Source organism: Euleptes europaea, chromosome 11 (assembly GCF_029931775.1).
Source record: "Euleptes europaea isolate rEulEur1 chromosome 11, rEulEur1.hap1, whole genome shotgun sequence".
In the NCBI taxonomy this organism is placed as follows: Eukaryota; Metazoa; Chordata; class Lepidosauria; order Squamata; family Sphaerodactylidae; genus Euleptes; species Euleptes europaea.
Window position 1 is genome coordinate 20,205,107 of NC_079322.1, and position 25,852 is coordinate 20,230,958.

General features: G+C 42.9%; 1 protein-coding gene across 1 annotated transcript in view; it reads right to left on the reverse strand.

Annotated features, from left to right (window-relative positions):
* The window catches only part of CDK13 (cyclin dependent kinase 13), a 44,254-nt gene that overhangs the window by 11,651 nt on the left and 6,751 nt on the right, over positions 1-25,852 (reverse strand). The window contains exons 2-7 of the mRNA XM_056857357.1: positions 21,404-22,039; positions 20,864-21,034; positions 19,084-19,223; positions 17,556-17,726; positions 9,635-9,824; positions 7,952-8,008 (exon numbers count right to left, since the gene is read on the reverse strand). Coding sequence (XP_056713335.1) covers positions 7,952-8,008; positions 9,635-9,824; positions 17,556-17,726; positions 19,084-19,223; positions 20,864-21,034; positions 21,404-22,039 — 1,365 coding nt within the window. The remainder of the gene's footprint in view (positions 1-7,951; positions 8,009-9,634; positions 9,825-17,555; positions 17,727-19,083; positions 19,224-20,863; positions 21,035-21,403; positions 22,040-25,852) is intronic.

The window sequence follows — 25,852 nt, forward strand, 5'->3', positions numbered from 1 at the left end:
CCACCTACAGTGAGGGGAAAAAGTATTTGATCCCCTGCTGAATTTGCCCGTTTGCCCTCTGACGAAGAAATGACCAGTCCATAATTTTAACGGTAGGTCTATTGTAGTTGAGAGAGACAGAATAACAACAGGAAAAACCCCAGAAACCCAGAAGACAAAAGTCAGAGATTGATGTGCATTATAATGAGTGAAATAAGTATTTGATCCCTTTGCAAAAGATGACTTAGTACTTGGTAGCAAAACCCTTGTTGGCAATTACAGAGGTCAGACGTTTCTTGTAGGTGGCCACCAGGTTTGCACACATCTCAGGAGGTATTTTGCCCCACTCCTCTTTGCAGATCCTCTCCAAGTCAGTAAGATTTCGAGGCTGATGTGTAGCTACTCGAACCTTCAGCTCCCTCCACAGATTTTCAATGGGATTAAGGTCTGGAGACTGGCTAGGCCACTCCAGGACCTTAATGTGCTTCTTCTTGAGCCACTCCTTTGTTGCCTTGGCCGTGTGTTTTGGGTCATTGTCATGCTGGAATACCCATCCTCGACCCATTTTCAATGCCCTGGCTGAGGGAAGGAGGTGCTCACCCAAGATTTGACAATACATGGTCCCGTCCATCGTCCCTTCGATGCGGTGAAGGTGTCCTGTCCCCTTAGCAGAAAAACACCCCCAAAGCATAATATGTCCCCATCCATGTTGGATGGTGGGGATGGTGTTCTTGGGGTCGTAGGCAGCGTTCCTCCTCCTCCAAACACGGTGAGTTGAGTTGATGGCAAAAAGCTCAATTTTGGTCTCATCTGACCACAACACTTTCACCCAGTTCTCCTCTGGGTCATTCAGATGTGCATTGGCAAACTGCAGACGGGCCTGTACATGTGCTGTCTTGAGCAAGGGGACCTTGAGGGCTCTGCAAGATCTCAGTCCTTCACGGCGTAGTGTGTTACCAACTGTTTTCATGGTGACTATGGTCCCAGCTGCCCTGAGATCATTGACAAGTTCCCCCCGTGTAGTTCTGGGCTGCTTCATCACCGTTCTCATGATCATTGTAACTCCACAAGATGAGATCTTGCAGGGAGCCCCAGACCGAAGGAGGTTGACAGTTAGGGTTGTCACCTTCTCACCAAGCTGCTTGGCAATAGTCTTGTAGCCCAGTCCAGCCTTGTGCAGGTCTACAATCTTGTCCCTGACATTCTTGGACAGCTCTTTGGTCTTGGTCATGGTGGCTAGTTTGGAATCTGATGGATTGATTGCTTCTGTTGACAGCAGAACCCTAACCCTTACCCTAATCTGGCTGATAAGGGATCAAATACTTATTTCACTCATTATAATACACATCAATCTCTGACTTTTGTCTTCTGGGTTTCTGGGGGTTTTCCTGTTGTTATTCTGTCTCTCACAGCTACAATAAACCTACCATTAAAATTACGGACTGTTCATTTCTTCGTCAGAGGGCAAATGGGCAAATTCAGCAGGGGATCAAATACTTTTTTCCCTTCACTGTACCTCACAAAGTGCCTATTGTGGGGAGGGGAAGGGAAGGTGATTGTAAACCCCTTTGAGACTCCTTAAAGGTAGAGAAGGAAGCCTTGGTACTCACCGTGAAGGTTCTTTCTCTTCCGAGGCGAAGGGCATCTTATCATTGGGTGTTTTCCCGCTGCTCCCAGGAGGCAGGACCAAACAGAACTTCCTGTCTCCTTGGTGGAAAGACCGCCCACTATCCTCAGTTACTGGCTTGCCTAGCTCCTAGAGAACTGCTAAACAAGACTGAGAACAGTACACATGTAAGGAAGGAAACAGGAGTGTTTAAAAACATTGAACAGTGAACCTAAATGACCCCGGAGGGTTAAATGGTAACTGGACCGCCAAACGAGCGGAAACTTGAGAACTACGGATCCATCAGCACTGACGGAGTGTTGGTGAACGAGTTGTTGGCAGAGTGAGCGTCATCAACTTCCTGGTCTTTCGTCCAATGGAACGAGGTGCGTCCTGGTCTGCAGGTGTGTAGATATTTCATCCGGGTGGGCCAGATGCCCTTCGCCTCAGAAGAGAAAGAGCCTTCACGGTGAGTACCAAGGCTTCCTTCTCCTCCGAGGCAAGGGCATCTTATCATTGGGACCTTCTAGAGCTCCCAGATTGGGTGGGTCAGTTCTCTTCCAGCACATGTTGTAGGACCCTGCGCCCAAAAGCCGCCTGTGCAGATGACCAGGTGTTAATTCTGTAGTGCTTGATGAACGTGTTGATAGTAGACCAGGTAGCCGCACGGCAAATTTCGTCAAATGGGGCCTGTCGGTTGAACGCCGCTGAGGTTGCCGAGCTGCGAAGGGAGTGAGCGGTGATGCCTTCTGGAGGAGTGACCTTAGCGGCCTTGTAGGCTTCTATGATGCACCTACGCAGAGTGTAGCTTATGGAGGCGGACGACATTCTTAGCCCCTTGTTGGGGTTGGAAATGTTGATGAACATAGAGTCAGATTTCCTGAACTCTTCTGTTCTATCGATGTAGATGTGGATAGCCCTGCGAAGATCCAGGGTGTGCCATGATTTTTCGGCCTGGCAGGACGGTTTCGTGCAGAATGATGGTAGGGAAATGTCCTGGGCTCTATGAAATGAGGAATTTACTTTTGGTAGGAAGGCTGGGTCCAACCTTAAGACAATCTTATCTTTATGGAACGTACAGAGACCCTTGTGGATTGAAAGGGCTCTGAGCTCCGAGACTCTGCGGGCCGAAGTGATAGCCGTTAAAAACAATACCTTCATCCGAAGGAACTGAAGGGGTATCTTCCGCAGAGGCTCGAATGGGGCCAAGGTGAGTGCCTGTAAGACTAGGTTCAGCTTCCATGTGGGGAAGCAGTGGATGGTCGGAGGACGTATGTGTGTGACACCTTTCAAGAAGGCAGAGATGTCCCTGTGCTGAGAGGTAGGAACGCCCTCTACAGAAGGAACAACCGTGGAGATGGCTGCGATCTGTCGTTTGAGAGTTGAGGCTGATAACTTCAGCCTTACATCCTCCTATAGAAATTCCAATATTTTATTAACTCCTGGATTTAAGGGGTTCACTTTCTTTCTCTGTCCCCACCTAACGAAGGCCTTCCAGGATGCCGTGTATATCCATTGTGTAGAAGGCTTGCAAGCTTCTAGGATGGTACCCACCACCTCTTGTGAGTACCCGCATGCTAAGAGTCTTGAGCGCTCAAGAGCCATGCGGTCAAGCAGAACCACTGGGGCTTTGGATGGGTCAGAAGGCCCTGCTGAAGCATAGTTGGAGTGGTCGGAATCTTCCAGGGCTCCTGTACAGAGAGTCTGCGGAGTGTCGCGAACCAGGGTCTGCGTGGCCAAAAGGGGGCCACTAGAAGAACTGTGGCTCTCTCCTGCTGAATCTTGCGCAGGACTCTGGGAAGAATTGGAATCGGTGGGAAGGTGAATAACAGCCCCTGAGGCCAGGGGAGAAGAAGTGCATCCGTTCCCTCTGCTCTTGGATGGTAGTACCTGGAAAAGAACCAAGGGGTCTTGTGGTTGGTGGCAGACGCGAAGAGATCTATTGCGGGTTGACCAAACCTGTCCGTGATGGCCTGGAAGGTCAACTGGTCTAGGGACCACTCGCCCTCTTCCACTGTCTGGTGGCTTAGCCAGTCCGCTTGGGTGTTCAGGACTCCTCTGATGTGTTCTGCCTTTAACGATTCCACGCTGGTCTGTGCCCACTTGAAAATCAGTGACGTCTCCTGGTGAAGGGCCGAGGACCTGGTGCCTCCCTGCTTGTTGATATACGCCTTCGTGGTAATGTTGTCTGAACATACAAGGACGTGATGATGTTGAAGGTCCTTTGAGAACGTCAGCAAGGCTAGCCGTACCGCCCGAAGCTCCAGGAGGTTGATGTGGAGCTTCTTTTCCTGTGGTGACCAACGACCTTGTGCTACTTTGGAGTTGAGGGTTGCTCCCCAACCTTCCAGACTTGCGTCCGTGAAGACCTGCAGCAGATCATCGTGGATGTACTTCTGACCCTTGCCCAGATTGGATGGGTTGGTCCACCACTGGAGGCTGTACTTCACGGAGAATGGCGCTTGGATGAGTTTGTGTGTCTTGCGGGTGAAGTCTCTTTGAAAAGGCCGGAGCATCCACTGAAGGGGGTGAAGGTGGAATCTTGCCCATGGGACGATGTTTATGCATGAGACCATATGACCCATGAATTTCGCTAGCGCCTTTAAACTGGATCTTTTGTTCAGTATTGTGGCTTTGGCTAAGGTGATTATTTTGTGGATCCTTTTCTGAGGTAAGGAAAGAATGTTCGTGACTGAATTTATCACCCGAGATGGGTGATGTTCTGGGAGGGTTCCAGTGAGCTCTTCCCTAAGATGAGAATGTATCCGTGTTCTTGCAGGACCTGTACAACTCTCGTGGTGTCCACCAGGGACTGGTGTCGAGACTGGGCGAATATCAGGATATCGTCCAAGTAAGGGTGGACTTGGATAGATTCCTGCCTGAGGGTCGCCATGATGGTTTTGAGGATCTTGGAGAAGACTCGGGGCGCTGAGGAAAGCCCAAAAGGGTGCCCTGAACTGATAGTGTTCCTGGGCATAGGTAAAGCGGAGGAATCGCCTGTGAATAGGATGGATAAGGATATGTAGATAGGCTTCTTTTAGGTCCAGCGCCATCATGAAGGTTCCCGGGAGGAGGGATTCCACAATGGATCACATTGTTTCCATTCGAAAACGCTTCTTTTGGATCCTGCGGTTGACAAATTTCAAATCCAAAATTGCCCTCCAGTCCCCGTTTGCTTTGGGAACCGTAAAAAAGATGGAATACACTCCCTGAAACCTTTCTTGGGTTGGGACCATCTCTATGGCTGCCAACTGCTGGAGATGGAGAATGGCCTGAAGTATTCTTTGATGTTTCTTCCTCTTTGCTGGCAATGGAGAAAGGATGAAGTGATCCGTAGGTGGGGTAGTAAATTCCAGGAGTTAGCCCCTGGAAACAATTGGCATAACCCAATTGTCGGGGTTTGATTGTTCCCACCTGTTCGTGAACGCCTGCAGTCTTCCCCCTATGAGGAGAGACCTGGAGTCATTGGGAGTTAGGTTTAGCAAACTTGTCATATTTGTCCGATAGGGTTTGTTGGCCTTGTCTAAAGAATCTGCCGCCCTTACGAAATGGTCGGGAGTTGTTGTTGTTGCTCCAAGATCCGTTTTTGGACTCTGACCTGTACCTGAAGGGAGTTCTGGGGGCACGAAAGGACTGATATCCAGATGGGTGATTGTCCTTTCTCAGTTGCTTAGGAATCACGTGTCTTTTATCCCTAGTTTCCACTAGGATTTTGTCTAACTTCTCTCCGAATAACCTCCCTTCTTGAATGGGATAGGCCATCAATGTAGACTTGGCCTTAAAATCGGCAGGCCAAGTTCTGAGCCATAGGGATCTTCTAACGGAGGTGACCGATGCCATGGACTTGGCTGAGAAAGAAATTGCGCCAGAGAAGCATCAGCCATCAAGGAAGTTGCCTTGAGGACCCTATCCAAGCCAGCAGACACACGTTGGTTCTCCTCAGGAACCAGCTGGATAAGTTTCTTTATCCAGAGGTAAGAAGATGAGTGTGGGGAAGCTTGTTGCACCACCCAGGGGAAGGGGGGGAAAGCCTCATTTGAAAGGCTTGGAAAGCCTGCCATTGCCTCTGCAGGGCCAGGTTGACCAGGTCGTTAGCCTCTTCATTGGTATATGTTCTCCCCTCACCTGCAGCGCTCGAAGGGGGGGATTGCCACCTCCCACCTGGAGCCCCCCTACCGGTAATCCGATGAAGTTCAAAAGCTGCACCAAGGTTGCAGGCGGAACTGGAGCCGTCTGCCTGGTGGATGATGTGTGTGCAGGCTTGGAAGAGCTGACCTTCAGCTTGCTGGAGCACCTCTTTCTCCTATGCGCGCCAGGGAGTGGCGCTACCTTCGGCGCAGATTTTTGCGCCTTTTTCTTTGGTGGTGCTGGCTCTCCTTCCTCGCCCGAAAGCGTCGCCGCGGCTCCCTCCCTTTCCAAGGATCCGCCGGTGCGGTCATTGGCGGGGGTCTGGGCGGAATGGACCAGCCTGCCGGCTTGGTAATCTTCCACGGAGAGGAGATTGTCCTCTCTCCCTATTGTTGCATCGGCCATATTGGTTGCTGGGCCGATGCCTTCAGCCCCAGGCTAACCCGCACTAGCGGGAAGGAGGGGAAACGAAAAGGGGGGGAAGACAAAAACGGGGAGACGAACTAAGTATGACTTACAGTAACGGACAGTCGAACAGACACAAATGGAAAAGGGATTTTTAGAACAAGCTAGAGCTAAACGTAGTCGCTGCTCTCCGAAACAAGGCAGGACAAAAACTGAGGATAGTGGGCGGTCTTCCCGCCAAGGAGACAGGAAGTTCTGTTTGGTCCTGCCTCCTGGGAGCAGCGGGAAAACACCCAATGATAAGATGCCCTTGCCTCGGAGAAGAAAAGGGGCATAAAAACCAACTCTTCTTCATTCCCATCTGTATGCCAGGGCGCCAGTGTGCCATGAGCTCCCCACCCCAGAGGAGGCAGCCCACTTCTCTACATGACGATGACTCAGTCTTTGCCTCCGTCCACTTAGCCTCCCACTTAGGAGGCAAATTCTGCATCAAGTGCAATTACAAAGCACTATCAAGAGATGCAATACCATTCTTGGTCCTTAGAAGGAGGCTGCCTGATGCACCTCATGGGTGTCACTGCCCTCGGCTTCTGTCCTTCCAAGTGAGGAGTCATACTCACAGCAGCGGTTCACATAGAAAGGGCAACCTATTTCTCCACGTTCATACTCAAAAAACAGCCTTTTGGGGTGCAAGAGTGAAACATGCCTCTAATTTTAATTTAAGGGGCAGTGCAGTAATCAGAAGTCTAGGGAAACACTGTCTCAGTTTTACTGAGGCAATGGGAGCTGTGTCTTAACAATACCACTTCAGATTACGTGTACGAAATGCTTCCGCATCAATGTTAAAAAAAAAGTTGGACACATAGAAAACCAACATATCAGGAGGAGGAAGGCAAGGCAAGAATCCCACTCCCTGACATTCAGCAGTGTCTAGGGATGGAATTGTTGCACAAAGCAACATTCCACCACACAGTCTGATATGGTGAAATCCAGACCCACGATTATCACCTCAGGGACAAACATGCAAAGAAGAAGAGTTGGTTTTTATATGGCAACTTTCTCTACCACTTAAGGAAGACTCAAACCAGCTTACAATCACCTTCCCCTCCCCTCCCCACAACAGACACCCTGTGAGGTAGGTGGGGCTGAGAGAGCTCTAAGAGCTGTGACTAGCCCAAGGTCACCCAGCTAGCTGGCTTTGTGTGCAGGAATGGGGAAACAAATCCAGTTCATCAGATTAGCGTCCACCGCTCATGTGGAGGAGCTGGGAATGAAACCCGGTTCTCCAGATCAGCGTCCACCTCTCCAAACCACCGCTCTTAACCACTGCACCACGCTGGTTTGAGACCTCAATCAGCAAACAGTTTGGGGCATTGACGATCCACTTACATAATGAATCAATGATTTGAATGAAAGTTTATCCAGAGAATCATATAATATAACCTGCACATATTACCTCCCCAAATTCTACTAGAATTATCTGTTCTATCCCCATTGATTTCAGAGCTTAAACTGTCTGCAAAGCAAGTGGACATTAGTTCTGTGTCCCAGCAAGAAACTTTTTTTAGTTTTACAAAGGTAACAATTCGGAATACAAAAAATCTCTAGTCTTAACTGAATTATATTATTGCTACACATACAGAATAGGGTAATTTAATATGAGATTAGCCAGCCTACGTCTGCCATTAAAATCATGTACCTAAACAAAGCAATGGAAAAGTTAAAATGTTTAGTGATCAGCCCAGAAGTTCACCAGAATTTTAAATATGTTTATATTTCCCAGAGAACTCCCCTAAACTACAAACATTCTGTTTTTTATTATATTCGTCTTACCTCTCCTCTGAGCTATACAGCCGAGCAAGCCCAAAATCTGCAAGTTTGATCTGCCCTCTAGTGGAGAGAGTAAAGATTTTACACCATGTTTAAAAATTGAAAAGAACAATTAGATCAATTGTCTGCTGCCAGGACATAATTCTTAATTGTCTAAACAGCTATTTTGCATGCTTCACAGTGTTTAGCTAGGGATGCAGAAAGTACATTGAAAAATAAAGGATGCAAGAAATCTTCCTTGCTGAAAATGTTGTAAATTAAAATGCAACAGTTATTTTAACACACATCACAAGGGTTAGATGCCGTTCTGAGCTATGCTTGTTGCTCCACTTCTCAGCGTGTAGTTTTATTTTGAGATATTAACCCAGACTTTCATCAGGGCTTCTGAGCCATGATGGACCATCTTCTATTTTTAATGTACAAAGTGTATAAATCATTTTTCAGCTTATGCTTCTAAAGCAGGGGTAGAACAATTTTCAAAACAATGTTTTTTTTCCTAACAAGAATAGTATTGAAAAGCTGTACAACAAAAATAGTGATAACTCCATAGAGCAAGATGAAACAAAACCATCTTTGCTTGCTTACAAAATAAGTATGTTTTTTCCAAATCCCAACATCTCCCAGAATAAGCAGTGGGGCTGGCTATAGGCACAGAATGTGTGCTCTTATAAAGAGAACCACACAGGATCCCATGGAGTATAGAAAAAAAAGGAAGGGGGCAGATCCACTTCTGTATGCACCCCATTACCTCAAGAAATCTTTGTGAACTGAGAGCTCCACTGCCGAATGCCCAAGCACGTGCACATGCTGAACAGGCAGTCTTTTTGCTACTTGACAATGTACAAGGCATGCCTTACGATTGCACCGGATTGAGCTGGCTCTCGCAAGTCCCTTCCATTAGACTCCGAGCAAGCCTCCTAACTTTGCAGAAGAGTTACAGGATCCAGCCTGTTAACATTATACACGCAGTGGAGGAAAACCTAAGGCTTACTCCTGCACCCCACTGCTTGTGCATATCTTGGACACTGTATGCAACTGAACCTAAAAGAAGAATGTGAGAACTATCTTGTTGGAACAAAACAAGAGCTCGTCTAGTTCAGTAAGTCTACAAGCAGGGCATGAAGGCAACATTCCTCCCCTGCGGTTTGTCCCCTGCATCCGACATTCAGGATATACTACCACTGAATGGAGAGGTTCTGCTTAAGTATCACAGTATGTACACTGGCCCATTTGTCTGCTCAGAGTTACATTTGCCTTGAACAAGAAAACCCCTAAAATACCTGTTTCCTGCTTTTGCAGTTTTTTCGTATCACCCAATTGATAGACACAATAGCATATTAAACATTTTCACATAAAAATGTCACAGAACGTTGCATCAGCCAAACTGTAAGTAATTTTACTAGGTTACAATGAGGGCCAATTCAAATGTTAGTTTCCTACAACAATATAATGTGTTGAAAAGTATGTTTCATATCAGCTACTGTATCAGTGTCCTGCTGGCAACAAGATCACCGGAACCACTCTGCAAATGATACAAAGTATGCTTTTAAACAATCCACTTTTTCAGACACAGAGGAAATTCTAACATGTGAAGCAGACCTCAAAGAACGGCCCTCAGGGAAGTAAAATCTGGCTATCAGAAATCAGATGTGAACTATTCTGAATTGCTAAATCTGGACACATTACCTGTTGTTTAGTAAGATGTTGGAGCATTTAATATCTCTGTGTAAGAAATTCTTCTTATGGCAATAATCCAAGCCTTCCATCAACTGTCTCATGAAGGATTTTATATGATTTTCATCAAAATGAACCAAGCCAGATTCCAGGAGTCCCATCAGGTCATGATCCATATATTCAAATACAAGGTAAAAGGCGCCTAGGGAACATTTAAATATGTTTTATAGAAGGTCATTTTAGAGCACACCACAGTGGATTTCACACCCTAACCATGAATTAACGGGTTCCCCAAATCTGTGCAATTCTAAAATGAATTGAGTGAAATGTGGTTTTTTGCACTAACACCAAACACACAAAACGTTGGTTGTTCTTGCAGTATCCAGAGATTGAGTACACATACAGGCTGGACATTCAGAAACATACCAATGGCATCAGCATCCTTTAAGTGATTGCAAAAAGCAACACCTTAAATTTGGTTGTTTAACTGTGTGCACCTCTGAACAACATGACCTCTACCACTTGTACTGAGAAAGAAATTTTGAATACCACCTCAACCTCGCTTTCCCCGCCCCCCAAGTGGGTTCAAGTCTTACATTAGGTGTTCTGAATCGGCTACTTTTGATAGAGGCTCCATGCCACTGAGGAAGCCAAGCTCTGGCTCACAAAAACTCATGTTGGAATAAATTTTTGTTAGCCTGTTAAGATGCTACTGGACGCCCATATGATGCATTTACTGTGTGTTCTACGCTAATGGATTTGAGAAGTTCTTCCAGTTAATGCAAAACTGTCTAATACATATTGTAAGCCAATCGAGAAAACACAAAGGGGGACAAGGCACAGCTACAACTCACGCAGTCCTGAGTACACAGAACGTAACCATGGAACAGAAGAAATGTGCACCGTAATTTCTTTAAAATTAATACAACTCTCAGAACCCATTTTTCCAATTTATAGTAGTTGTTCATACTGTAAACAATATTAAAAATTCAGACTTCCTCAAAGACTCTAAAAGCAACTTTAAAAAGATTTTACAATCGAATAGCATTGTTAACACACACACACAAATATGAAAGTCAGTAAAGTGATACAAGGCAGAGCAGATAAATGCAGAATGAATCAAAACTAAAATGACCAAATCTGTCCTCCAGGGTATAGCGGGGATAAAAACAATAAAAGTAACCAATAAGGCTTGTTGTCTGAAAAGCAGGTTGATGCAGTGTCTATCAGCTGTCCTTGGTTTGCTAACCTCCTTCCTTAGCTGACCTGCCCACACTTTAACCTAGCAGTTACAGTAACATGCTCTATGAAGACAACCTGGAAACTACTACAGGTTCCAAATGCAGCAGCCCAAATTTTGTTGCAAGCTAAAGAATGGGAAAACATCTCACTTATTTTAAATCAGCTACACTGATTGCCAGTTTGTTTCCAAGTTCTATTCAAGGTACTGGTAATGATCTTTAGGGCCCTTCAGAATTTAGGACTTCCACAGCAAAAGGACCATCTTTCCCCATACCTACCCATGCACCAAATGTGGTTTTCTAGTTACCACTTTCTAGCTTAAGGCCACCCATTTGGATCTGCCAGAACCCGTTCTCCCTCTTTAGTGGCCCCACCTTGTGGAACAAGTTCCCTGGGATGGTGAAGGGGGCACCATTTGCAGTAGGGCTCTCTGTGTGTGTAAAGTGCCCTCAAGTCGCAGCTGACTTATGGCGACTTCTTTTGGGGTTTTCATGGCAACAGAGGTGGTTTGCCAGTGCCTTCCTCTGCACAGCAACCCTGGTATTCCTTGGTGGTCTCCCATCTAAAGACTAACCAGGGCTGAACCTGCTTAGCTTCTGAGATCTGACGAGATCAGGCTAGCCTCGGCCATCCAGGGCTCTGTACAGAAGTCTTATTTGCAAAGGCTTCTAATGGGGGTAAAGCTGCAGACATTTTCTCAGAGAGGGCAGTTGATAGAGTTTGATTTATTTTGTGTTTTCAGTCTTGGAATTTCAAGTTGACTTGAGTCACAAGCAGAAGGTGGGGTATAAATAATTTAAGGAAATTAAAAATATGAAAAATGTGCCATCAGTGCAACCAAAACACCTGCCAAAAAGGAGATTGTTGTCTTCCAAAACTTAACCATATCCTCCTCTCCTTTGAACTACAACAATCTCTATCTTTCTGCTATTACCCAGTCTCACAAACAATATCAAAGCACACCATCTCAGAAAGGCAAAATGCCTAGCCAGCTGAGGACACAAGTCACTCCCCTTTATGAACAAGAGACTTCTCCCAGACATACAGAGTCAGTTCTTTTCTACCTGCGGCTAATGGATAGATGCAGCTGAGAAGATGACTGCACATGCCACTATCGGTGTGACCCCGAGCCATTTCAAACATTATGGTTATCTAATATAAAAAGTATTCCATATCAGGATGGTTCTTCAGATCACAAACAGATCACAAACTGTGATAAGCACCCCCGAACACTAAGAAAAGACCTTCCCCACACAATGAAAAATGCTCAGAATTGGATCGGTATGTCTCATGAGGTTTTGACATGGGTATTTCCTCCCCCAAACTATTCTGTCTAAAGTGGGGAGGAAAACACAAAACATTTCAAATTACAAAAGAGGTTTCCACTTAATCAGGGATAAGCCTTCTGAAGCCAGGAACCCCTTGCTTTCCTTTGACTTCTGTATTCTTCCAAAGGTGAGCACCTCTGTGGCTAAGAAAGCCTGATCAATTTCATTTCAAGTTTCTAAGCTGCGCCCAGCAGATCTGTACTGAAAATGAAACTGAGCAGGGTTTTCTTAGTCACTAAAAGCCTTTGTCAATTCCATCTTCAGCCTATTCTCAGTTTAGCACTCCTAGTATATTTATTTGGAGATGAAGTTCCAGCCTAGGAAACTGAAATGAAATTAACCAAGGTTCTCTTAAAAAAGGTAAAGGTCCCCTGTGCAAGCACCGGGTCATTCCTGACCCATGGGGTGACGTCACATCCTGATGCTTCCAAACTCTGTTTGCGGGGTGGTTTGCCAGTGCCTTCCCCAGTCATCTTCCCTTTACCCCCAGCAAGCTGGGTACTCATTTCACCGACCTCGGAAGGATGGAAGGCTGAGTCAACCTTCAGCCAGCTACCTGAAACCGACTTCCGTCGGGATCGAACTCAAGTCGTGAGCAGAGTTTTGGACTGCAGTACTGCAGCTTAACACTCTGCGCCACGGGGTTCTCTTAGCCATTGAGAAATGCACGTTTAAGAAGTGAACTTTAAAAAGGAAAGGAAAAGTACTTGAGCTGCCGACTGGTGACTGCCCCCAGCTATGCAGGTGCAAAAGCAGGAAATACAACCTAACTTTTAAAAGAATCATCTCAAGATAATAATGACATAGTAGTAATTAGCAGCTAGGCTACCAGCTAACATGTCAAACGTAGTCACGTACAGAAGCAAAATAGTTTGCAATACTGCTCATCTGGAATTGCAAACTAATTATTCAGATAATCAAAATACGGGCTTGACAGTCATATTTTTGCAAAGAAATGAGTAAACCAAATACCACATGTGATAATCATGAGAGAGGTCTACTTTCCTGCATGTTGAAGTGCTATGAATCTTGAATTAGCCGTAATTTTTTGCACCAGTCATGGCCATTTTTTCAATCCTATATTTATTCAACAGCAGCAGTGACATGAGCCCTTGCCATCAGTACTTTATATGGAATAGCACAATTTCTAGCAAAATGCTATAAAAATGGGAATGGTCCAGAGACTGAGACCCTACTAGGGACAGAAAGATTTAAAAGTAGCACTGTTAAAAAAGCCTCATTACAGATACCTGCACCTTCTCCCACACCATAAAACTGGGTTTAATTTCAAACAGGAAGTCTGCCATTTCTTCGAACTCAAGAAAACATAGAATGGCAAAGTGTTTTACATCTATCACCAAAGAAAATTTTTCAATATACTTCACATTTTCTACACCACTTTTGGAACAGGTGCAAGGACCGACCATGAAACCAAACGGCGGACAGAGTATAAGGCTATAAACATACATACAGCATTGAATCCAATGAAAAGCTTCCCCTCGAACAACAAAAGGACACCATGAGATCCAACCTATTGTGTTCAATGCAATCTCAATCTTAGATACTGTATTGCATTCTATTTCACTTTCTCCCTCCTCTATTTGAATATCCTAAAATGGGTTTTCTAACTTCAAATTAAGAATAGTGGTTTATATCCTATTAGATTTTCTGCTGGGAAAAGCTGCAGGATGAGGCCCCTTTTCAAAACTGAAAAAACTATGCCAGGGATTGTGGGACAAAAATCATGCGGGATGGCAGCTCCAGTAAAAAAGAGAAATTTAGCAAGATTGAGCAGAAAGGTTGGCAGGGAACAAACTCATTTGTGACACCATCTTTAAATGCACAAAGCAGGTGTCACACTAAACCACAATTTCCACAACAGGCACAGACATGACTTGGTCCCCCCAGCACAATTTAAACCAACTTGAAAGTCTGTGAAAAAGTTTTAAAAGATTTCACAATACCCAAACTTTGAATTCAAGGTATTTAAAAGCCAACATGAACTATAAGGAAAAACATCAGTTATTATTAATCACTAACACAGCTGTTTTCAAGAGTTATTCTTCTTACTCCTAAGCATATATCTACCTGTCGTAAGCCCACTGTTTGCACCAACCTACTGACAACTTACACCTCATGTCAAAGCTTTCCTGGATCAGTTTCTACCCCAAAGCAGCACATGGAGTGGTGTAAAAAAGTATCCTAGGGACATAATCAATAGATTTCTTCTGGAGCTGTCTTATGCCCTGGGTGCTTTTCTGCATTCAAAATGGAAAGCGTAAGTGGTTGTACTTTGGGGACATTGTTTACTAATGTACAGGAGCCAATGTCCTAAAAGGATGAGATTGTTGAGCCACTTCTCCATGCATTCCCTGCCAACCTTCCTGCTCAATCTTGCTGAATTTCTTTTTTACTGGAGCTGCAATCCCACATGATTTTTGTCTCATAAAAGTACACCTAGGATGGAGCCCCCTCCCATTATTTCCAAAGTGTTTTTAGAACTCTAGTTCTGATACGTATGACTATGGATGCCCGGATGAATTGGAGTTTGTTCATTCCTCACAAACAGTGATTGCAATGCAGGGTCCCAATCTGATGGCTACAGTTATATGGCCTCTCACACAACTAGCTAGTTTTTAAAAAATATCTTTCTCCCTACGTGCCACTTTTGAAACTCTAAGGAGTCTCAAAAATACTTCACAATGCAGCCTAAGGTGGCACTGCTAAGGAAAAGTAAAAAGTTTGGTACATATGTTTAAAATGTTTTTGCACTTGCTCAAAGATACAGTTGTAGTTGCAGCCCATAAGCTTATCATTACAATCTGACCTTGATGTTTTAAAGTTTCAAAATTTAACACACACACAAATCAGTAAATCACTTTCTACTGTCTTTCAACAAGGGCGATCAAGCAAATCGGCAATATTTTTTCACTCTATATTCAAGACAAGAGGTTACAGAGAAGAGTTTTCAGTTCTAGTGGCTGATTTTTAGAAGCTGTTGCTGGTTGAATTAGATACAATTTGAAGGCAATTTATTTATCTGTTTCTGAAAAAGTGTTACGGTTTGTAACATTTAAGTTTGCTGAAAATCTTTGATTGGAAAAAATCATCTCTACTCTTTCATCATACTGAAAATACTATACTGTGGTTGGGAATGGGCAGGGTACAAATCTAATAAAATAAATAAAATATTTATTTATTTTATTAGATTTGAACCCTGCTAATTCCCAACCACAGTCAATTGAGCTCAGGGCAGCTACCAACAAGAACAACCATCAAGTTTAAATACAATGCTATAAAAATGTAAAAACCTTACACAAACTAAAATTCAGGAGGCCCCCTAACAATAAATACAAATGGGGACGGCCAAACAGGAAGGAACAGAGGAAAAGGTGAGAGAAAACCAAGACCAAAAAGCAAGGATTAAAGGAAATAAAAATAATTTCAGAGGTAAGATAGGGGAGGAGTGGGGAGGCAATGTAACTGTCACTGCCTCAATCATAGGCCCGGAGGAACATCTCAGTCTGTCTGAGTCTTGCAGGCCCCGCAGAATTGAGCCAGGTCTCACAGGGCCCAGATCTCACTGCTAGAGAGTTCCACCAGGCAGGGGCCAAAAGCTCTGGCCCTGGTTGAGGACAGCCATTTGCTCCTTGGGCCAGGGACTACCAGGAGGTTGTTACTAGCTGAGCGTAACACTTTTTGGAGGGTGTATCAGGAGAGGCGTTTGGGGCTTTAAAGGTTAATACCAAAACCTTTAACCTGATTACTCAACCTGGAGCCAGTGCAGCTAGCAGAGCACCTGTTGAATATGGGGTCCCTGTAAGGACCCTCACCCCCGCATTCTGGACCAGCTGGAGTTTCCGAAGCAACCTCAAAGGTAGCCCTGCGTAGAGCAAGTTACAGTAGTACTAGCCCTTGAAAGAGTCTAACAAGCCAGACTAAATTCATAATCATTTTCTAAAATGATATTCAAGTCTTAACTGACAGAGAAATAGTCAGAAAGAAGAAAGGGAATCTGATCAGCCAGCACATTTTTGACCTCCCCAAAAGCCTGCTGGCAGAGATCTTGTTTCCTGAAGTATATCTTCTCAACTACAAGCAAGAGTAAGGGGGAAAGTCTTCATAATTATTTTACCAGCCTACACACAAAGTTCTGACAGAGGGGGGAAAACAAGAGACAGTTTCATGATGGCCTGACAAACTTGCTGCTTCTATACTCCCTCTTCCATTCGTGTCCACAGTACTACTGAACAAAAGCATCTTAACAACTATCCCATTGTCAGTGACACAATCCCAAACAGATTTCCCATTAGTTCTGAGAGACCTGAAAAAGTAACCCATATACAATGAGAAGAGAAAGACAACTCAGCAATGAAGCATTCTCTGATGGTTACACGACTGCAGTCAGAGAAACTTTGCAAGCTGCAGGCTTACAAGACCACCACCAGAAATCTGCTTGATGGCAGAAGAAAGCAACGTGTTAAACAGAGTTCACAGGGACCAGGGTTTCCAATCGATTCACACAACAAAGACTGAAAAACCCTTTAAGGAATAAAGCCAGAGTTTCTCTCAGAAGCTGCAGAAGATATTCACTTCACTACTACGGTGGTGAGCTTTAGCTTTGGAATTAAGCGGAGATTTGCTTTCTGCGAATAAGAAGAGATTAAAGATTTTTATGGCAAGTGAAGAAAAGACTGAGAGCTCTTTCCCATAGCCCAAACACACAAAAAATGTGTGCAGCACGGCAAGTAGACAAGCTAGACCAAGGTTAGCTTCAAGAGCAGCTCAAGAATGATGGTCACACTGTCCTTAGCCACAAAAGGTAAGAGGCAAAGTTACTGTAAAGATCTACAGCTTTGGTAAGACTGACATTTACATGTTACCTGTTAAATCTCTATCGATATTTTACAAGGAAGCATTCCAACGGTTGCTTGACAGCGTATTGCTGCCCACACACACACACAAAATCTTTTCCCAAACGAAAAAACTATTGGTAGAAATGCAAATATTATTAAACTTACCTATATGTAATTTTTCATCAGGGTCTTTTGACATGTTCAGTCATATGATCCAATACAGCCAACATTATTTTGTGCATTAATACAATCAAGGATTGTAGATATATTTTTGTGTAGTAGTAATCTCAGTTATTTCCTTTCTGTTTTACGTATTTTAATTATTTTATAATTTTTCTCTTTTTGTATCTATATCTAAAATTAATTAATTAAAATGAATACAATCAAGGATTCCTACAACTTCGTTTTAAAGGGGCTAAAATTATAAGAAATTTATTTACTCACAACTCCATAAATTATCGATTTTTCTCTCACAGTATTGTTTAAGGAGAACACTCATGAGCATACCTTTGTCTTTCTTGAAATCTAAGGCATCTTCCTTATCAGTCACTATTTCCTTCATATTGATTATGCTTTGGTGATTAAGTTGTCGTAGAATCTTAATTTCCCGAATAGCGGTAATTGGAAACCCTTCCTTCTCATTATCCAATCGTACCTTCTTTAATGCCACCATTTCCCCTGGAGAAGAAAAAAAATGTTAAGTGACAGAATGCACTCAGTTTAATGAATTTCACTCAGTTTAATGAATTTTCAACTTCACGGTAAAGAACCATAACACTAACAAAGCCATGTTTAAAACCAAAATACTATTATTATGTATCATAGCCATTTGTGTGTGCAGCACAGAAAATGAAATTAGGAATACTTAGCATACCAAGTTTTAACATGACAAATATGCAAATAAGTTAAAAAAAGCCTCAGCAGTTGCAACAAAATCACTTCCTCATTTTCTTTTAGAATGCATAACACTATTGCAGGCCACTATACAATAGAGCATAATGAAAGAAGCTGTTTGACACACAACTGTCTACATAACCATAATTCCAAAAATCACTTTGTAAGAACTGTTTGCATCTGCCCGAAGTTGTGCACACATCTTTATGCAGCCAGTGGAAACAACTGGTTTGTAGTATCTAAGTCATTTTAGAGCTGAAGGCCTGGACAAGCACTGAACTGTGTATTCAAAAAGAAGGTTCACCACTAGATCAATCTTCCATCAAATCCAGGATTTGGATCCAGTTTCATCAGATTCTGTATTTTGTTAATGACCCACAACCAAGAAACATTAGATTTTTCCCCCCTTACTATTAACAGAAAAGATTAATTTTATCTGAGATGTTTCTGTGCCTTCTAGCCGCATCTTTCACATAAGACAAACCATTAGCCAGTTTTACTCAGATATATACTTCTCCATGCTTCACTAAGTTCCTGAAACTATAATAGGTCCACAATTTGTTCTTCTTGTGTTATGTCTTTGTACTGGGAAGCCAACGCCTGGACTGTACGGAACTGGGCATTTATTTGTGATAATTATATATGGCTTCCTGCCAGAGAGCCCAAGGTGGTTTAATTTAAAAGTGCTCACAATATAAAATGTACACAGCACAAAAAAGAAGGGAACAAGCAGTAAAGTGGACAACCAGTAAACACTAGTATAAACTTTGAGAGCATCTATAAAACTGTTCCACAATGACCAGATGCAATTGCCTGTGCAGGAGAGGAGGAAATTACATTGGCTTCTAGGAATTTCAATGGAGGGGCCCAGCTTTACCATATGGATTAATCTTTATATTGCTTTTTATAATACATGCAGTAGCCCTGAGCTCATGGTGGAATACCAATACCCATATACACCCTTCTTGGAAAACAGTGGCCTAGCTTGTTGAGGAAGACACTTTACCCATGTTCAGCAGTAGTCGTAAGGGATCTCTTGTAACTCTGGAGAATTACAGTGCTACATGTATGTTATCTCAACATGAAAAAAAACCATGTTCAACTTCGGTTCTCCAGTGTGAATCACGTTTTCAGTGCTTACCTGTATCTTTATCTCTTGCTTTGTAAACTTGTCCATATGTGCCTTCTCCAATAATGCCAATGATATCAAATTTATCAACACAACGTTTCCCCCAGTCAATCTCTTTTTGTTTCGTTTCACCATGGCGTGGTCCACAAATTCTAACAAACAATTAATAAAACACTATTTTTATGGGTGGGTTTTAATATTTTCTCCATTTAAAGCATGCTCTGCCTTACAGCCCAAGCACCTGTTAAACAGCAACATGTAATTTCAGTGTAGACAAATGCTAACAACATTTCCCAATGGTGATGCCTTCCTGCCAATATAACTTCACAGTTCTCATATATTAGCATGAAAATGGTACATTAAAGCTTATATATCAGCATCAAGGGATACCCTCTACAATACAGAAGAGGAAGAGAGAAGACAGTTTGCATGTGACATCATAAAGTGTATTTACTCTTACTGCTAATACTGATATAACAATCTTTTGAAATTAGTTGTATTTGTATCCTTTTTAGTACAACACTGGAAATCTTGCTGCAAAATTTTAACTGTTGTCCAGCACCCAGAGAATCATACAACTGGCTTCATGCACCCCAAGCATGTTTTGCTCAAATATCTCTCTACCCTACCGCCATGAGCATAGCAAATAATTTTTTAATTGAGGAGATTTTCAAAAACAGTGTGTGATACGGAACAATAGATGCATTTTAAACACACAAAAAAAGGAAGTTCCCTGAGCATGGCCAAGCACTTGGACACACAACCAAGTAATTCCATGAATCCCAGCCACAGCTTTTGAATTGTTCCATTACATATTTGCCACATGTCTCAATCTTTGTATCTATTCTATTCTTCCCTTCTTACACTAAAAGTAGCCAGCGCCATACAATGTGCTGGAAGATCAACGCAGAAAGAGAAGGAAGATGTAATCTTACAGTAACAGGCATTTAACAAGCCAGTCAAAACATTTTTTAAATAAAACAGCAGGACACAGTTAAATCATTTTGTTGAGAAAATTAAGTTTCCAGCACTGAAGCTTAACAAAAGAACACACAGCTATAGATGCAAAAAGAAGAGAAAGTCTGGGTACAATGAAAGGCAATAAATGGCAGAGCACAAATAAAAGAAAAACAGAGGACGATTTTGAAATTATCTACCTTAAGACTTAAAATACTAAAAGGTAACTTTTTTATTAAGAGAAAATGAGAATACAACAATAAAAGAAAATGGAAAAATAACATTACTAAAATACACATAAGACAAATTCTTGAAAATAAACTAAAACCGTGCTGCTAATATAACTAAAATATCTGTAACAGTGAACTAACCAATACTCTATCTATGTATCTAAAATCCGCATGATTATTATATCACTCCCTCTCTGCGATTTACACATTGGAGTGTTTTTTCCATGCTTGAAATCGTTACATTCCAGCGAGCGTCCAGTTTTTCTGTATTTTTGTCATTATTATAATAAGTCAACTTAATTAAAGCACAGGTTCCTTTAACCTTATCAAGCCAGTTATTTAAATCAGGGAATTTATTGCTTTTCCAATAACTTGCAAGATTTGTTCTAGCAAGTGTTAGTATATGGAAAACATAACTTGAATATCCTTTATCTGGTAAATAATTTAATAACATTGTTTCCGGTCTTACTGGAATACTAAAAGGTAACTTTAGTAACGGGAGGTAAATAACCAATTTACCTTATTTATTCCATAGGTGAAATACAGAATTTAAAGTGACGCTACAGCATACACAATTGGTGTGAAATACATGCAAATACACGTACTTTGGCCTCTTTTTAATGTGGGGCTGCGCTGGTGTTTTCTTCTCTTCGGGGCTTTTGGAAAAGTCATCTCCTCCAGGCAACTCAGGAGGCAGCGGCAGGTCTGCGAGGAGGTGGCGCAATTTCTTCTCCACTTCTTTTTTAACTTCTTTCACAGAAATGTTCCCTTGCAAACTGCACAGACAGGAAGGGGGGGAAAAAGAAAACTCTTGGTGATGTCAAATTTGAAAATCTGACTGGAAATCCAAGTCAGTAAGTTTATGGCCTCACTTTGTACTAGCCTCAATTAGTATTTTGAAAGAGACTGATTTTGGACAGTACAAGGGCTATACATGGTACTATTAGCTGCAACAGGGCATCTTGGGACCCCCAGGAACATTGATGGCCAGGATTTGGTTTTTTTTAAAGCAGGCACAGGAGAAATAATCTTAAAGGCTATAACACATTTTTTCTAAAAAAACAACTCAACCTATATAGTACCTTTAAAACCAACAACAACGAACTCTACAACTTGAATCTGTACTTTAAAAAGTTACAACTCACTTATCTGTATCTTTATCTTCAGGCAGCATAGGAGGAAAGGGCAGAGGCGGCAGGGTGGAAGTCACCAGCACAACATTTCGGTCTTTTTCCTTGGGTGTTGCACTTGGGGGGTGGGGCTTGTTCTTCTCTTTTACCGCAACAGGCTGTGGTGGTGGTGGCGGCGGCAGAGGCAGGGGCTGCTTTACCGGGGCTGGTTTACTCTCCTTCACCACTGAAGCTTTTGGCTTCACAGTTTTCTCCACAATCAAACTGTTCTCTCCCTTTGCCTCCGGAACTGGGGCTTTTGCCTTTGTCTTGTCATTCTTCAAGGCTGGACCTCCTGAAGGGGAAGGCGTATGCTCCGTTTTTAGCTTCTTCAGTTCCTTCAGGTTGTTTGCTTGTGTTAGGGTCACCCCAACATCAGCATTTCCCTTAGTAGGCGTAGAGGTGTTTGAAGCTTTTGCATTGGCTTTGGCTGCCTCAGCGGCCCTTGCCTTTTTGTTCTTGTTCAACTCTGCAGCCAGGCTACTTTTGAAAGTCAGAGTACTCGGAGAAAGACTCGACTGCCGGCTCCTGGATCTTGATAATCTGTGCCTGCTGCGAGATCTTGAACGCCTTGAGGAATAAGGGCTTCTACTTCGGGATTTTGCTGATCTTCTGCTTAGAATAGTAAAGATTTAGTCAGAGCCTATTTTTAAAAAGCCCACTTTATACATAGCTGTCTTACTCTGTATTGAACAGCTTTTACAATCATGTCATTACCATGCTGCAGGATAAACAGATTCCTTGCTAGAGTAATTTAGCTAGTAGGAATTTATCTGCTACCTAACCTACCCAGCAAGTGGGGATATTTAAAAGTTCTGAATTATTTTAAAATCTAGTTCACAATGTCTCAAATATTATAAGCCTGATTAAAAATTAAGAGCACACCTCATTTTGAAAACCTTAAGGACAGAAATACACGCGAGAAAATGAAATTTGCTTCAGAGTGATCTTTAGCACGAATAGATTTGATTATTCAGATTGCAATGTCAGAGTACTTCTGTAATACAATCCTTTAGCCTGAAAAAAAGATAAGGACTTCAAACTTTTAATTAATCACTATAACTTGCACACACCTTTACATAACAGCAATTGAAAACAATTCACAAAAAAAGAGGGCAACAAAATCTGGCAGATAAAGTGGAGTTTTATTTACAGCTGTCTTTAAATTGCTTTCATGTTTAGTTATAACCCTTTTTAAAATAGTCTGGATTAAGCTAATATCTATACCAATAAATTAAAGTAAAAATCATAATATTAAAACAGCCACTGACCCCAACATGACCCAGCATCATAAAAGCTATTTTTCTACATACAAGAAAGAAACGTGCAAGCAATTCTTTGTACTTTGGAGGTGTAACTACAAAAGATCACCTACTGTATTAGGGACTTGATGCTGAATGTCAAAGTTTGCCAAGTAATCACAGATGCTGGGATTCAAACCACAGATTCCACTGTATCAAATAATCACATCTTAGACAATGTATGTACAGAAAATTTATATACATATCCTCATTGTTAACGTAAAGATCTGTCTGGTTGTAAATCATCACTGTTGGGTTGTAAATCATTGTAATGTGGCCTATCAAGTAATTCGTATGCAGTTTTTCATAAGAATTATTTTAAAATCTTGTCTCAATTCTATTTGTCTTAAGAAATGTCTTAAGTTCAAATAGGAATAAGGTTGGTAGGCTGGTCAACTGCCCTCCCATTATGTGAGTGGGAGCAAATATATAATGGCTTGACCTGGATGGCCCAGGCTGGCCCGATAGCATCAGATCTCGGAAGCTAAGCAGGGGCAGCCTTGTTGAGTACTTGGATGGGAGATCCCCAGGGTTGCTAAGCAGAGGCAGGAAATAGCAAACCACCTCTGTTTGTCTCTTGCCTTGAAAGCCCTGTGAGGGGTCACCATAAGTCGGCTGTGACTTGACTGCATGTTCTACCACCAGAAATACAATGACATTAAGAATGCTATTGTATAGATGGCAGTTTATCTTTTTAATAGTGTCACTTGTTAATGAGGGCTACTTGAACCACAGCAGTCAGGGGCAACCTAACATAGCAATTTCTCTCCTGTTCTCCTGCTATTTCTGCAGCCATCTCCAAATATGGACAAGAGAACAGTGGCAAAGGTTACTTACAACTACATTTTTAAAGTTCACCCCATTGTTTCACAATAGTGATGGTAAATACAAAAACCAACCAATTAAGTATGCAGGCTGCTGCTATTTTAAGGGTTTTTTGTTGTTGTTCTAGAAAGATTATTGCTTTAAAAATACCATGCTTTTCCCAGAGAACTGAAAAACTCCTTTTTGACCAGTCAAATGCCTAACCCTAAGTAAGGTTTAAATCAATACCTATCAAATCAATACCTATTTAAATCATTGTTATATAGCAATCCACTATGACTTATCGACAGTTCCTTCTCAAACACATTTAGTCTCTTATCAGGAACCATCTGTTTACTGAGATGAAGTTACAACTTGACTCTATATTCGCCAAAATTTGATTTATAAAAGATTTGTAACAAGGGCTGTAGATGTTTCCAATTGCTGCTCCTGCAAGAGATTGATATGTATCAATTTTATGTCCTATGCAGGACATAAAAGTAAATTATATGATCTAAGGGCAGGTCAATAAACTACACCTGCAAAGCACAAGTCCACCTCAGATCAATTTATATATTCCTAATTCTAATATGTCACAAGCACAGAGCAATAGCTAGCTGATTCAAGGGTTCAGCAAGATTATCTAAATTAATTTTAAAAGGGTCCCATTATGTCAATAACTACAATCGTCAATCTATTCCTCATCTGATGTCTTTTAACATTTATAGCAAAGCTTACTCAAAATTCCTTCGCTCAGAAACACGCAAAAATTGCAGGTGGCCATGTTCATCCATAGAAACCAAATCAGACCACTGGTCTCTCTAGTTAAGTACTGCCAACTCTGATGGGCAGCAGCTTTCCAGAAGCTCAGACAGAACAGAACTTTTCCTAGCATCTGCTACCTAAGGTCCTTTAACTAGAGAGTGGGGCTGTCTGCATGCAAAATGTGCACTTCCACTAAAGCCATGGCTTTTCATCTGCAGTATATATCTTTTATTAAGACCAATGTCACAAAGTAGCAAGCAAGCTTTCGAGTTCTCCAGAATTCTTTATCCGACTAGATGTTCAACACAATGTTAGGGCATGATGGGTAGCCCTGTTAGTCTGTTTTGTAGCAGTAGAAAAGAGCAAGAGTCCAGCAGCACCTTAAAGACTGACTAAATTTCTGCTAGTGCGTGAGCTTTCGTGAGTCTTTTCTGTGTGTGTGTGTGTGTGTGTGTGTGTGTGTGTGTGTGTGTGTGTGTAAAGTGCCTTCAAGTCACAGCTGACTTATGGCGACCCCTTTTGGGGTTTTCATGGCAAGAGACTTAACAGAGGTGGTTTGCCAGCGCCTTCCTCTGCACAGCAACCCTGGTATTCCTTGATGGTCTCCCATCCAAATACTAACCAGGGCTGACCCTGCTTAGCTTCTGAGATCTGACGAGATCAGGCTAGCCTGGGCCATCCAGGTCAGGGTGAGTCTTTTCTACTGCTGCAATATTAAGGGAGGGACACGTCCTTTTCCACTTCTCATCCCCACTTTTTTTATACCAAACCAACCTGATAAGAGGAGGAAAGAAATGTGTTGAGGCACCTGTGGAATGCTGACACACTGTGGTGGGTGCAGACCCAAAATAGTTGCTGGAGCAGGCAGAGCCAGCCATAGAATGGCTGCCACAGCTTATATTCAGTCACACAGTGAAGATCTTTGTGCTGTGGTGGCAGCTGCTGTAACGTTTTTTAAAATCCACACAGCCAAAACTCCAATGGCCAATCAGAAATCTTGCTAAGCAAAAGCCCCATCCGGTTTCTAAACATACTTGGCAAGCACAAGGAAAGGTGTTGGTACCGTGTTTCCCCGAAAATAAGACATACCCATAAAATAAGCCGTAGCAGCATTTCAAAGCATTCGCGCAATATAAGCCATACCCCGAAAATAAGACATGGTCCTGACGGGACGGCATGAAGACCGGGAGGAGCCCAGCTGAGCAGAGGAGGTCTCCCGCAGCCGCTTCAAAGGCCCGCGAAGATCGGGAGGAGCCCAGCTGAGCAGATGCAGTCTCCAGCGGCCGCTTCAAAGGCCCGGCAACCAGAGTGCCCGGGGCTGGGGAAGACGGGACCCACGTGTCCGGAAGGAGGGGGAGAAGGCTGCTGCAAGCCTTTCCCACCCTTATATGGACTCTGGGGGCGGGACCGGAAGGGGGTGGTAAGGGGAGAACGGAAGCTGAGAGGGAGGACAGTTCTGATTCCCCCTCGGAATGGTCTGAGGCCCTCTCTCCCGACGACTACCCCGGGACAGGGCGGAGCACGAGCCCAGGTGGGGCCGCTTACAAGCTCTCTT